The following is a 14,324-nucleotide window of genomic DNA, read 5'->3' as shown; positions in this document are numbered from 1 at the left end:
CACTATTACTTATCATGTTGTTACTGGCTCCATACACTATTACTTATCATGTTGTTACTGGCTCCATACACTATTACTTATTATGTTGTTACTGGCTCCATACACTATTACTTATTATGTTGTTACTGACTCCATACACTATTACTTATTATGTTGTTACTGGCTCCATACACTATTACTTATTATGTTGTTACTGATTCTATACACTATTACTTATCATGTTGTTACTGATTCTATACACTATTACTTATTATGTTGTTACTGGCTCCATACACTATTACTTATCATGTTGTTACTGGCTCCATACACTATTACTTATTATGTTGTTACTGGCTCCATACACTATTACTTATCATGTTGTTACTGGCTCCATACACTATTACTTATTATGTTGTTACTGGCTCCACACACTATTACTTATTATGTTGTTACTGATTCTATACACTATTACTTATTATGTTGTTACTGATTCTATACACTATTACTTATCATGTTGTTACTGGCTCCATACACTATTACTTATCATGTTGTTACTGGCTCCATACACTATTACTTATCATGTTGTTACTGATTCTATACACTATTACTTATTATGTTGTTACTGATTCTATACACTATTACTTATCATGTTGTTACTGGCTCCATACACTATTACTTATCATGTTGTTACTGGCTCCATACACTATTACTTATCATGTTGTTACTGGCTCCATACACTATTACTTATCATGTTGTTACTGGCTCCATACACTATTACTTATTATGTTGTTACTGGCTCCATACACTATTACTTATTATGTTGTTACTGATTCTATACACTATTACTTATCATGTTGTTACTGGCTCCATACACTATTACTTATTATGTTGTTACTGGCTCCATACACTATTACTTATCATGTTGTTACTGGCTCCATACACTATTACTTATCATGTTGTTACTGGCTCCATACACTATTACTTATCATGTTGTTACTGGCTCCATACACTATTACTTATCATGTTGTTACTGATTCTATACACTATTACTTATCATGTTGTTACTGACTCTATACACTATTACTTATCATGTTGTTATTGGCTCGCCTCCTATAGTCTTTAACAACTCGACACATTTCTGTAGACAGTCAGTAACATACCTGATAAGTATTTTGTTTTGTCGAAATTCAACACATGTATGTTTTATATGTAAATATGTCTAGGAGAGAAATACATCTATAAGGACTTGTCGGACGCCATGTTGCCGTCTAAATTTCGCTATTCGCCGGTATCACGTGACGCATTTTATCCAATGACAGATCATCATTCTAGTCCAAGGCAAACAATGTCAATTCTCAGGGACTAATTTCCCCTATGAATAATGATATTTGAGTATGCATTGAGTTAACCGGAGGTTGTGTAGATACATTTTTGCATTGTGACGTCACTTTATTTACCTGCGTCTACACAGAAATTAACCAATCAAAAAACGCAGAGACACAGGCTACTCAGTAGGATCTTTGACCTAATGGAATGAAATAGTACCTTAATTTATGAAAAAGTTAATGAAAGAAAATGATAATTAAAAATCAGTTAATTCATACACAGATTTCGTTTTCTACGTATTAATTTTTTTTATCTGAAATACCTCGCAAAATACACGTACAGAATTCAAACCAATAATATTTGACTGTCTGGGATTATTCTAAATACGCGAATTCATCAACTTTCAATTTCGAGCATGGCCGACAAAATATATATAAGTTCAGTATACAAACTACTTTTATGTTTTTAGAGCAGAATTTCACTTCGTGGATACTGAAAGTCCCCGTCATCTACATCATGTTTACGTAATTCTTAGAATAGTCCTTACATGCTGAATCACAAAGGGGAAATAACCCATCTCATAGCAAAGGACTAGAAATCAAACACAAAGTCATTGGAGCTCATAGAAGTTATTTAAACACATGCAGTTAGGATAATTTAATGAATTTTGTTGAGAAAACGATTGGTTATGACGTAATCAAGTATCTACTTCCGATTTTTAAAAAATATACACGTTTCTGAATGCGTATGTACTTCATTCAACTGTTGTTTGCTGTCAAACACTCTTGAGAAAAAGAAAGAATTTTCAGATTTCTCCGTAATGGCTGTGTAAGCGTGTGCCTTCAATTGATGGATTGTGCTGTGTTCAATTTAAAGTGATGTTTGGCACGTTGAAACACAATGTACGTTGAATAGCCATTATATAAGAGTTAGAATACACGAAATAGAAGGTATTAAAAAGTTGCGCTCTGCTCTGGTTTAATGGCGATATCCGGTAATAAAGAGATGTGAAAAATTAAGAGAACTTTCAAATGTTCACAGCTGGTTTTCTCGATGTTTTTGTGAAACATTTAAACCAACAAAATTTGAATGATGCCACTTGATAGACAGTATTGCAGTTCTTATTTGAACTCCCCTCAGTACTTAACCAAAACTTGTAGATTGAAACAAATATTTAAACAAGACAGTTAAGCCTGCTAGTGTGTACTAATACTTGTTACTAGTGTGTACTAATACTTGTTACTAGTGTCTATCTGTACTTGCTTACGTCAGGAAAAAAAGCATGCTTGTGGAAAATAGTTACTGAACGAAAATAAGATACTTGCGAAAAAATTATCGTCTGTGCTGGCAAATGGCCATCAATGTTTTAGGTCGATAGGTATTCTACTTTAGGCGACGATTCTTCATTGTTGTCATTTTAACAATAAAATACTTCCATTGTTGATCTATCGGGTGATGAAAGTAGCTAGCATTGCAGAAAAAATTCATATTCCGCGTAAGCGAGTTATGAATTTTTTTTTCTGCAATGATTGCTACTTTCATCACCCAATAAAACAACAAAGGAATATATTCTATTGTTTAGACTTATATTTTGATGTATTTTTTTTAAAGATATAAACTAGATTTCAGTACTGAAATTATATCGTTGATCATTTCGTTACTTTAAACGGAACAGCCAATGCAACCTTTGACCTTGACGACGCTCCATATTTTGTAATGTCTTTTGTCTATGATGAAAGCAACGTCAATTTCAAAAGAAATCCCGTGGGGATCCGGGTTAGAATAGGTCCTCAGTACCCCATTGCTTGTCGTAAGAGGCGACTAAATGGGGCGGTCCTTCGGATGAGACCGCAAAAACCGAGGTCCCGTGTCACAGCAGGTGTGACACGATAAAGATCCCTCCCTGCTCAATAGCCATAAGCGCCGAGCATAGGCCTAAATTTTGCAGCCCTTCGCCGGCAGTGGTGACGTCTCCATGAGTGAAATATTCTCGAGAGGGAGTTAAACAATATTCAATCAATCAATCAATCAAAAGAAATATAAGAGAAAAGATTCAGTGAATGTAAATATTTTATGATAATAAATTCACGTCAACATTCTGGAATGAGCTGCAATATTGTAGGCATTCTTATCAATCGATTTTAAACATTTACAGATTATATTGCACACAGGTTGCAGCAGAGACATTTATAACAGAGATTAGCAACTTCCTCAAGTCTCGTATTTTCTCGCGGTCCCCTATTTTTCTGTAAAATTGCATGCACTGATTTAAATTACGTATACCGACTTCAGAATGAAAGATATCAAGTTCAACCTTCCAAATCCTGTCACTAAAACATTCAAGATGCAATATTTCAAGAAGATGTTTCACTTCAAAGTAAAATGGATGTGAAGTTTCAAAAGGCGACACGTGACCCAAACTCGAAAAAAATGGGCGAGATTTCAGGAATTTTTTTGGCCTACTTTTATGTTGATCGTATATTTGTTGATCCTCAAATCATTTCAAAACTTGTTAAGTTCGATTCCAATTTATGATAGGAGTGAAATAAACTTAAATCAGCATTGATTTATCAAACCAATAAATAGGAATCAACGATTTATAGGTAGGAACGTCACATATTTGCCTCCGCAGGAGTTGCTTATCTGCTGTATATGTCTGGTGTATCTGAACATTGTTTAAATGGCGGTACGAATTAAACAGTTTCGTTTCATTTGAATTTTAATTGAGTATGTTTATTTAGTTTTTATTATTTTTTTTTTTTTTACAGATGAACCGTCCAATCCAGGTGAAACCGGCAGACAGCGAGAACCGGGCGGGTATGTCTGTGTTGTACGCATGCGTTGGCAGTTGCCGGTTGAAAAACAAACGTACTTGATATAAAGTCAATAAATTGTTAGCTGCATGTTGAATGTCTACCTAAGAAATAGTTGCTTATATTTTTTAGTTCAATTTCATATTTGGATACTATTTGTAATAGTTTTCATATATTGCAAAAAATAAAAACACGCTAAATAAAACTCAGGAAAATAAAATAGAGCATGTTTCGTAATTACAAATATTTACCTAGTCATGTGCACTTAAGACTCTTTTATATTCAAATTTACCCTGGTACTGTTTCATCAAATGCGTTGGAGTATGTTGGTTGGTTGTATATTGTTTTGAGAATTTTTCACTCATATGGAGACGTCACCATTGCCGGTGAAGGGCTGCAAAACTTAGGCCTATGCTTGGCGCTTACGGCCTTTGAGCAAGGAGGGATCTTTATCCGAATATCGTGCCATACCTGCTGTGGCACGGGGCCTTGTTTTGTTTTGTTTTTTGGTCTCATACGAAGGAACGCTCCATTTCACCGTCTCTTACGACAAGCAAGGGCTACTGGGGACATATTCTTACCCGGATCCCCACGGGAACGTTGGAGTATGAAAAAAAACACAATGCTAAAATGAAAAATTAATGTATACCGTATTTCCCTGCTCCTTTTCATCAAATTCAAATTCTAAACATGGATACTGGATTCTTTTCGATTTTCCCCCTCGAATATCATTATCAATTATTTAGTATGGTCGTGGATGTATTGTTGGGGGAGAAATTGCTCAAAATGAACATGAAGTATACGTACTGATCATTGATTTACAACGATATGTTCCTGTGTTCTTCTCTAATTGGGATATATACTAGCAAATCTGTAGAAACTGAAGAACCCGACACAAAAAGAAAATCCGATTTTTATCATATTTTTGTTATGAACAAACCTAACATACAACGTATTGGTATCCATGGTAACAGTAACTGAAGATGACAGATGACATTTTTCTATTATTTGTCTCTCTACATTCATTTTTTTTTTCATTAATGAGCTAAACTGAGAGTTTTGTATTTTCATCCTGTACCAGAAGTCGATATTTGCCCTGATTGGTGTTATCAAATGAACAGGTGCGCATCTCGAGGAAGAGGCTGATCTGTAACAAACCTCTATAAAATTCACAGCATTGGTTAAGTACATGTACGAGTCCTAGAATTTCCGAGTTGACGGTACCGGTGTCACGTTGAAGTTTAGAGCTCCTCGTTCGCCACAGAAACAGGTTAAGCCATGTTTTGCAAATCGGGTTTTAATTTATGATTTCTAACTGTTCTGATCACTACAATAGTGCCTGCAAACAGTTGGGTACTAAAGCATGCCATTTGAAGGTCAGGAATGGCAACGATTAATTCTGTTTCTAAGCATTTTCCATTTATCAATGAGAACATGGAAACCCTACCATAGTGATTTTCCAGACGGTTACATTCACAGTGTAGCAAATGCAGCGAATTTTTTGTCAAACTTCTACTGTGCGGTCAAATGTTAAACTGGCAACTCATTTGATTTATAATAATTTAATTCACAAATACTTCTACTCATTAACATTGATAAAAGTTTCGATTACACATTGAGCCTCAATTTTGATCAAAAAAAAGGAAACGTGTGGGGGTGCAACTGAGATCAAAAGATGGGATCTCTATTGTTTCTACTGTCACCATGAGATTTCATAACGTGTTCTATACGATCTGGTTTGGGATAAATATAAAATTAAGCTTAGTATACCTCTAGTTTAAAATCAGACTGAGACCTGCAAGAGACAAATAGAAGATTTTCCAAACTATTTCAATACTACTTTAATTCTCTTGTAGCAAATTCTTGGATCTGTAGTTCTTATTGCTATGCCGATCATGCTATGGGAGAGATGAACACTGGTGGTTCTAAACTACGGAAAGACCGCATAATGTCCATTTTCAGTTTGTCGCTATTGATATTCACATTCATTTTTGCTTTGTCTATGAAATAAATATTTAATTTGTCGTCGTTTTCCGTCGGTGTGTCCACAAACACTTATTACCTAATATTTTCAAAATAATTACCGTGCTCTTAGAATTCGTTAAATATGAATAACAAAAGAATGATCTGTCAGTTGTGGGTATGGTGGGGATGATCAACTGGTAATAAGGAGTAGTGATATACATTATGTATTCATAGACACTGCAGTCAGAATATGTACAGTAGTTAAAGAAACACAGTGGCGGATTTAAGGGGGCGCAGCAAATATTCAAATTTAAGATAAATTATGGTATCTTGTTTAGAAAAAATTAAACGATAAAAGAAGCAATAATTCATTTCTTCCACTCTCGGAGCAGTAAATGACAAGATCTTTTGATTTATTGAATTACTTTTACTGGGAGAACTTAATTTTTTTCCCAAAACCCCTTAAAATTTGCGTCATTTTATCAATTTCACCTTATTAAAAATGACAGAAAATCCAGGAGCTTCCTTGGGGCCCCAGACCCCCTGTCTCATAAAGTTGCGCCCCTAACCGCAATTCCTGGATCCGTCCCTGAAACACATATTGAAAATTACCAATAGACAGACATATGAACAGGGATTTCACCGAAATATCTGTCCAGAGCTTACAGCTGAAATAGAATAATTTGATATTGATTAGAATAATACGCAACTTACATAAACAAACTGAGAGAGAGAGAGAGAGAGAGAGAGAGAGAGAGAGAGAGAGAGAGAGAGAGAGATTCACAATATGGTCGATATCATTCTAATGAGTAAACTGCGGGGACTTGGACATCATCTAAGATTTTGCCAGTCTGGGCGCTCACAAATAACCTCTGGTCAACGACTCCACTAATCAGTTTGCTGGACAGACGGCGCTTTGTGCTGAGGACAAAAGTCGCGTGTCCTGTCATGTCCCCGCGTGCCTCGCAGACGACCTAACATACAACACAGAACCACCATGCCTCGTAAAGTCAGGGTTTATGAGAAAGAAAAATGGAATTCATTGTTGAAATACAGTTTTCTTTACTTTGTCGTATTTAACAATCATGCAGGATATTGCCCCTATTTCAGCGTGCTGAAATATCTAAATAGACCGAGGAATTCTTTGTTTTAGGGACATTTTTTGTTATTATTTAGCAAGAGAGTAGTCTCACGTGAAAAATCGAACCATTCTGGTTTGGCACTGTCGTAATGTTTTAAAGAAAAATAAATCTTGAAAACAGACCGTCTTTCTTTTAAGTGTAAACACTGGGGGCGAGCTCGATTTTTCCTCCCATTTTAATTTCAGACTAGCTAACTTCAAAGACCGACATCAACGTAACATCTTTCGGGGTCTATCCACATCTGTACTGCGTTTAATTCGTTGTTAATTGTCGAAAGCTGGCGAAAAATATTTCTCTAATGCGCGGCAGGTGAAGTCATTTCACTTTTAAAGAACAACATTCAGCTTCAATCAGACAAACTAGAGATGGTTTTTGCAGAGTGAAGGTACCATTTCTTTCCCCGAACAATAGTTAAACACTGTCTAAGGATCACCGGGCGGCATCCTTCAGCATGATGTGAAAATAAATTAGCAGAGCTATTTCACTTATGGTACCACTGTCTGCCAAATTCATTTCCTATTTTTCATGGTACTGCATATTGCTTAGTAGTTTTTGTGTACTCTCTCTCTCTCTCTCTCTCTCTCTCTCTCTCTCCAAAACACAAATAAAATGCATACATGTTATCAGGTTTATGGCAACGTGTATTCATGTCGGTTTCTTATATCATGGAAATTAAACTTCAAACACAAATAAAAATACAGCTTTTCCTGGATTTCTGATTTTGTGTTTCATTACGTGACTTTGGTTTCAAAAACTTGATTTTAAATCAGATAAAAATAATTTGGTAAGTGGGCCTCTGTTTACAAATATGTCTTTGTTCGCCAAGTATTTACATTGTTCACGTATTGACAACCCCAGGTAAAATCTCTGTCACACGCTAGCACGATCCCCGGCGCGCGCGAGACGCGTGCCGATATGTGGCGCGTGTCCCATTTATCAGATATAATCCAGGTGCGGATTCATTGGGGTGGAAAACTTGATATCGAAAGAAGTGTTTGAAATTTAACACGCGACTTTATGAACTTAAAAAGGAACGCGTAAATTATTTGATGACGGTAGGAGCCTTGCTACCTGATTGTTAACATCTACAATCAGGGGGTATATAATACAGAAATATCGACGTTTCTAAGTAGAACTAAATCAATTTGATGGGTTTAGAAATACGAGAAAAACCTAATAGGTGTCAAATCAAAATGGAACGGAGAACTGAACATAATTATCAGATACAGGCATCAATGTACGTGCACTTTCCGGAATGTAAAATCACACAATGATCTGAAGTCAGATGGAGTGATTGAATGGCTCTGTAACAATTTTGTCCAATCGGTTGTGCAAACACACTTCTGCACTACAAGATAAAATGCGTGGGAATCCATTGATTTTTTTTGTTTTGCCCTCTAGCTCGGGATTAAAACTTTGTCCTATTCTAGTGCTTTGTTTGACTATGTACTCGATGTCACTAGCGATCAGAAAAAATCTCATAAAATATTACTTCTTTATTTGAGGTACATGATGCGTTTTATTTGTAATAGCTACCCAACAATCCAAGCACAATGTAAAATAGCCGGCTATTCGGAAATACAGTCATCCATTCGAAGTTACAACCAACCCATTGTGAACAAAGTCACAATTCCAACAGGCTGTGTTTTAGACAATGAAGATAGCCGTAGCAAAATAACCTCATAAGTCGAATGACGTTTAATGTTTTAATTTGTAAGACAATAATTCTGATAAGCTGTAACTTCAACTTGAATTCCCTTGGGATGCAGACTACGGGGGTACAGTGAGAAGAAGGTCGGGACATCTGTTGGGTAGTTAGCGGCACCATTAACGGGTACCTGTTTAAATATTTACACATCTGTTTGGCACCAGTGTATCGATTACCATAAATCAAAGTATAGCTCAGATTTACACTCAAATGAAAATCTATACACGTTGAAATAAATAATCCATGTATGGGTAGCACATAGTTAATCTCTCTAGAATTTCTTAAATGCGAAGTTTTATTCTTCTAAATCATGAATAAATATCTTTATAAAAACAAATTTAGAATATTCCTGTGTAAAATCATTTGCACCATAGTATCTATACAGTGAAGAAAACATTCATCATTCAAATAACATATCATAATTCACTTTATCATGAAATGTTTGCTTTGCAGAAGTGAAATTAACGAACAGTAAAACTTATAATAAAAGTAACCGCATCGCTTGTATTTACATGAATTGTACATGTATTAATTTATAATAAAGCGGTATGAATGGAGTTGAAACGTAACAAGAAGTGGGTTATCCAGAAATTATCTCATACTTTCGTCCTTTCTCTTTTATCCCCTATAATACATTCATTCCTTAGACATGACTGTATTCTTATTTTGTAATTCAACTTGTTTATTTAGGGTTTTATTTGTTCGGTGGGAATTAGACAGTTTTTTATCGGGAAATAAGAGACTTTAAAAAGGCATTGTATATCAATGACGAAACTTTGAAATAGATGAAGATATCATGATTTTAGTTGAAGTATATTTCAACTAACTGTAGGGTTGTTTTGGGAATCAAAATTCGGAATGAAAGGAATTCAGAATAACCGATCTCCTTGATTTGATTGGTCATAAGACAGTAGCTGCATGTTCAATAACGAAAATCACGAAGTACCAATAATATATTATCTGACGTATGTGTTGACCAATCAGGACAGGCGATATGTTCAGTGCTGCGGTATGGACAGGTGGTCGCGCACCTACATCTCGCCTCTAATTGCTTTGATGTCCCGGATGACGTAACAAAGACATTTCGGGGCAGGTGCTTGTCATTACAATTTTATCGGGTTCTCCTAAACTTTAAAAATTATGCGAAATCAGTAATTTTATTGTTCGGATTACATTTTCAAATCAAAACGCGCACATAATGTGCGGTCTTGACTTCTACAACCTTGTAGATGGCTATCGTTACTGATGACATTAAGATGGCTACCTGACTACATTTACTATGGTCAGACACTAGACTCGACAAATTATCGGTAGATACATCATGTAATTCACAGCTACGGACAGGTGAAGGCGCAGGCCACCTGAGCAAATTACGACGACTCGGTTGTCGCCGCATTCTCACTCCGTTAATTAATTAACCGGTGTGTTTTCGGTAGGGGTTATAACAAATGACAGGTCAAATTACACGAAATATCGCACATTTTAGCGCGTGTGCGGGAATAGCGAACGCTTGATAAGTGTGAAGTTTGTAACAATTTCTAACTTTGAAACGAACTCTTTGCTTTGTTTGATTTATTTCAATTACCTTAAATTAAATTAAATTGTTTTGGTGAACTTTTCTAAAAGTATCCTTTTTAGAGTTCGTCATCATATAATTATATTTTTTTTCTAATTAGATCGTCAGGATATGTAGAAGCATGGTATATCAAAAAATGCAAATCACTTCCATTTACGAATCAATATTTCCAATATCTCTCAGAATGTCCGCCTTTGGCTTCTTAAATTCCCCATGGAGGTTTAATAGCTGCCAGCTTCCGTAAGTGGGTTATACCACTTTATTGGGGGTGTTCAGCTTCTTTGTCTGGGACTACGGATAATGGTAAACAAAGCAGGTTTAATCGTTTTGCGTAGCAGGGTCTTTGAGAGAAGATAGAAGATCTCGCAGGCTGCGGTATAAATCTCGCGCGGGTCACGGGACCGTGTCATTCCCTTGTTGTGTGTTGGTGTTGTAAACTTGTTGTGATACAAAGCTTTATACCGTTATAATTAATTGTTGTGTGGTTTAAACTTCATCAAAATGGTTGCTGGAGGTATGTTTTATCATTGTTTTGTTAAAATTATTTTTTAAAAACACAATTTGATTTTATTGTAATTATTTCTATATTTCATATTTTTTAAATTATAATTTCTGATTATTATATAGTAAGGGTATTCATAATATGATATTAGCATCTGCGTTCGTCTAAGTTTTAAAAAAAATTGTCTCTCCGCATATAGCAGCAATTAACAGAAATCTTTGTTATATTCTACATACTATGCACGGGGTTTCATTAACACATGATAATTACTGATCTGAGCAATGAGAATTACATGTCATGCTGTGTACATATCCTCCTTCTAACTTAGAAATAGCTGGTAAGAGTTTCACGAGCTCGAGGTTCTGGGGACATCGATGACACCGATCGTATGGGATTTGCTGTGTTATTGATTCGACAGAAACAGGACATCAAATATTCATAGATTTCCAACCTAACCCATGTTGATGATGCTTTATAGAGATTTCAAATTACCAAATTCTTTCTCTTTTCTTTCTGCACACGCGTGCTTTGGCGGGTCTTCATGCGTACATAGTTTAACCATGCGTCAGGAGATTCTAAAAGACAATTAATTTGCGTTATCGAATATAACTTATATATAACAAGTTGTAGGGGGTCATCAGTGCTTTCTTTATCTGCATGAAATCTTACCATGGCGTTACATGCAAGTGGATTAGGTGAAAGTATTACAAATATTAACATTTTCCTCTAAACCACGTCGGGGAGAGATGATAAAAAATATTTATTGAAACGCCAAGGATGCTGAAGAGCAGCCGACAAATTCCGTGATCAAGCAGCTTTATAATCGGTATCAAAAATTAAGATTAGGAGGGGTAAAACTATGAAGAATGCGTTTGTCAATTCATCGTACGCTAGAGAGTGCCGGGCTTATTTCACTATTTTTTCCCCTGATTCACATTGGATTGGCGCTAACATGTGCATGTAATCAAAATTCATTTTCACTTGAATCGGCTTTATCTTCTGCTACTGACTGCCTCTTAGAGCAAAAGGTCAAGGCATTTTACGAGTTTTCAGTGAGTTTCACTATCTTTTCATTAGACACCCCTCCCTAGTATGCAAGAAACTATGCAGACGATTTTAACCCACTGCACACCATTAGTAAACTGATTACATGCTACTTTCAGTTTACCTCGTCGAGAGGAAAGATCCATCGTAATGGTTTATCCCAATGATAAAATTTTATATAAATATGAATAAATGATCTACTGAAGTATTGGAAAATCAGATCAGGATATGGAAATGTGCAAATTTGGTAAACCCTCCACAACCTCCAACCCTCCCGAGATTGTGAAGGGCAGGTGTTAGACGGGGCAATGAGGCGTAAGAGCGCCAGGAGCTAGTCCGGACTTCCCTTGGTGTGCAGGGACTCAGGCGGTGAGCGGGAGCTGTATTTAGCAGATGTCAAAGCAAATGAAGCGAAGTGCCAGACTTTTTGTGTTTAAATGTAATTTTGTTAATAGCAACCCGTATGTGTATAGATGAAAGTAGGTACTAAATCTCGCGGCCTTGTGCCGAGACAATGGAGTCGCGTGCCAGACGACATGTAATATAATGGGGTTGGGATGTATTATCAGTTTTTATCGCCCTCTCAGTTCATCCGAAAAAGTGATGAAGTCTGTGAAGCAAAACAAGATAGTTAACGAATATTCCATTTCAAGTGGCTACTTACCGATGGATTTGGGGAGATTTATCAATAACGTGTATTAATTTTTCTTTTAGCCCTATTAATTTTTCTATTAACCGAAAGAGCAATTGAGATAAACGGTCGAAGTTTTCTATGACACCAGCGAGCTAAGTTAATGATCTTTCGTGAAAATATACGGAGAATAACTAAACACCGGATGTGCAAAAACATTTCGCCTGGTAATCCGATTTTATTAACTTTTTTTACTTAGATGCATTCTAAGTAGTAAATATCTCTTTTTTAAAACTACGAGCTTTAAATAATTCATACAAACAAAATATGCAATGTAAATATTTTCATTGAAATTAGTGAATTATTAATTTGATGATAAAGGAGTATGGGGGTTGGTCTGCCTGACATCTGTCGTGAACTTCTTTGTCGTCTGTTCGGTGACCCGTGACAACCGGCACGCGTTTTTACTTTGACAAGGGTGTATAAAAAACACACCGTGTGAACAGCTGTCGGACTTTTTAAGCGGGATTTGAAAATTCCACTGCCTTATGAAATAATTGAATGGGTACTAAACTTTTGCGAACTTTTATCTCGCCGTGCGACTGTACCAGCTGTTTTGGTCGTAGTTTGGTCGGGTACGGAAAGTTATAGAAGTGTATGTTATGATCACAGAAGAGTGTTTGTAATTTTACAACCAATTTCACTTAAGGAAGTACTCTACATCGTCATAATGGCTGACTTTATTTTAAAACATGCAGGAAAATATAGATATAAGCAATATTGTTCTATTCATTTAATAAAGCATTGCCTAGCTAAGTAGCTCAGTAAGTTAGAATAGCGGCTGCTGAACTGTAGGTATCGGGTTCGAGTCCAGCAGGGGTTTTAATTTTTTTTCAGATTGCTTTCTACTAAAACTGCATTTTTTTTACTAAATGAAGTAAATTTGAAGGTTATCAATTTTATATCGTCTAAGTACATATCTTCCGCTTTTCATTCATATCAAATTTCTCTGGTGTAGCATACACCCTTAACGACTTGACTTACTTTATAACCTTATACAAATGATTTGAATTTACGCATTTTTTTGCGTGTGAAAACTAGATTTGACGATCTAAGCAATAACAGACAAATGTCTTCATATCAAAGTTACTCAAGATGAAAGCATGTCTTACACGTGTAGTTGCAATTTCTTTAATAATCAGGTTAGTTTATTTCTGTTATATATTTTCTTTTCTTTTAAAGTGTAGATGTTTATTTATAATGTCTAAGATGATATCTAACAGATTCTACTGGTATTTACAAAGCGATTATTGATGAAATAATTTGCCAGTCGTTAGTTAAAACAATATTATCTTTCTATAGCATTACATATTGGATTGAGAACCATGCCTTTGGAATCAAATGATAAAGAGTTGGTCGTATTTCAGGAGAACACACTTATTGTGGATAGGGGGAGAACTCCAGTCTACATGTAGGAAATTATACATCTAACGGGATTTTGGTAAACGAGTTATAAAGTGACCCACAAACCTAGTACTCAACCTGATCTGAAATCTAAATGCAAGCTGTTCACAGACGGAAGCATTCAATTCAAATTCCAGGCAAACTTTATGCTTTCTCCTGAATGAAATGTTTCGG

At 35.8% G+C, this 14,324-nt stretch overlaps 1 protein-coding gene across 18 annotated transcripts in view; it reads left to right on the top strand.

Annotated features, from left to right (window-relative positions):
- The window catches only part of LOC125661827 (CUGBP Elav-like family member 3-B), a 78,132-nt gene that overhangs the window by 52,051 nt on the left and 11,757 nt on the right, over nt 1–14,324 (top strand). For 11 of the 18 annotated variants that reach the window (XR_008797952.1, XR_008797951.1, XR_008797950.1 and 8 more), the window contains exon 3: nt 4,074–4,122. Coding sequence is in view for 11 of the 18 variants with exons in the window: in XM_056147106.1 (XP_056003081.1) it covers nt 4,074–4,122 (49 nt within the window). In the remaining 7 variants the exon portion in view is untranslated. Of the gene's footprint in view, nt 1–4,073; nt 4,123–10,796; nt 11,024–14,324 lie in introns of those variants that run through there. The other 7 variants (XR_008797955.1, XR_008797953.1, XM_056147111.1 and 4 more) reach the window with 2 other exon arrangements.

Source organism: Ostrea edulis, chromosome 8 (genome assembly GCF_947568905.1).
Source record: "Ostrea edulis chromosome 8, xbOstEdul1.1, whole genome shotgun sequence".
Classification (NCBI taxonomy): Eukaryota; Metazoa; Mollusca; class Bivalvia; order Ostreida; family Ostreidae; genus Ostrea; species Ostrea edulis.
Note: the sequence above shows the minus strand (reverse complement) of the source record. Positions and strands in the feature narration are given on the sequence as shown.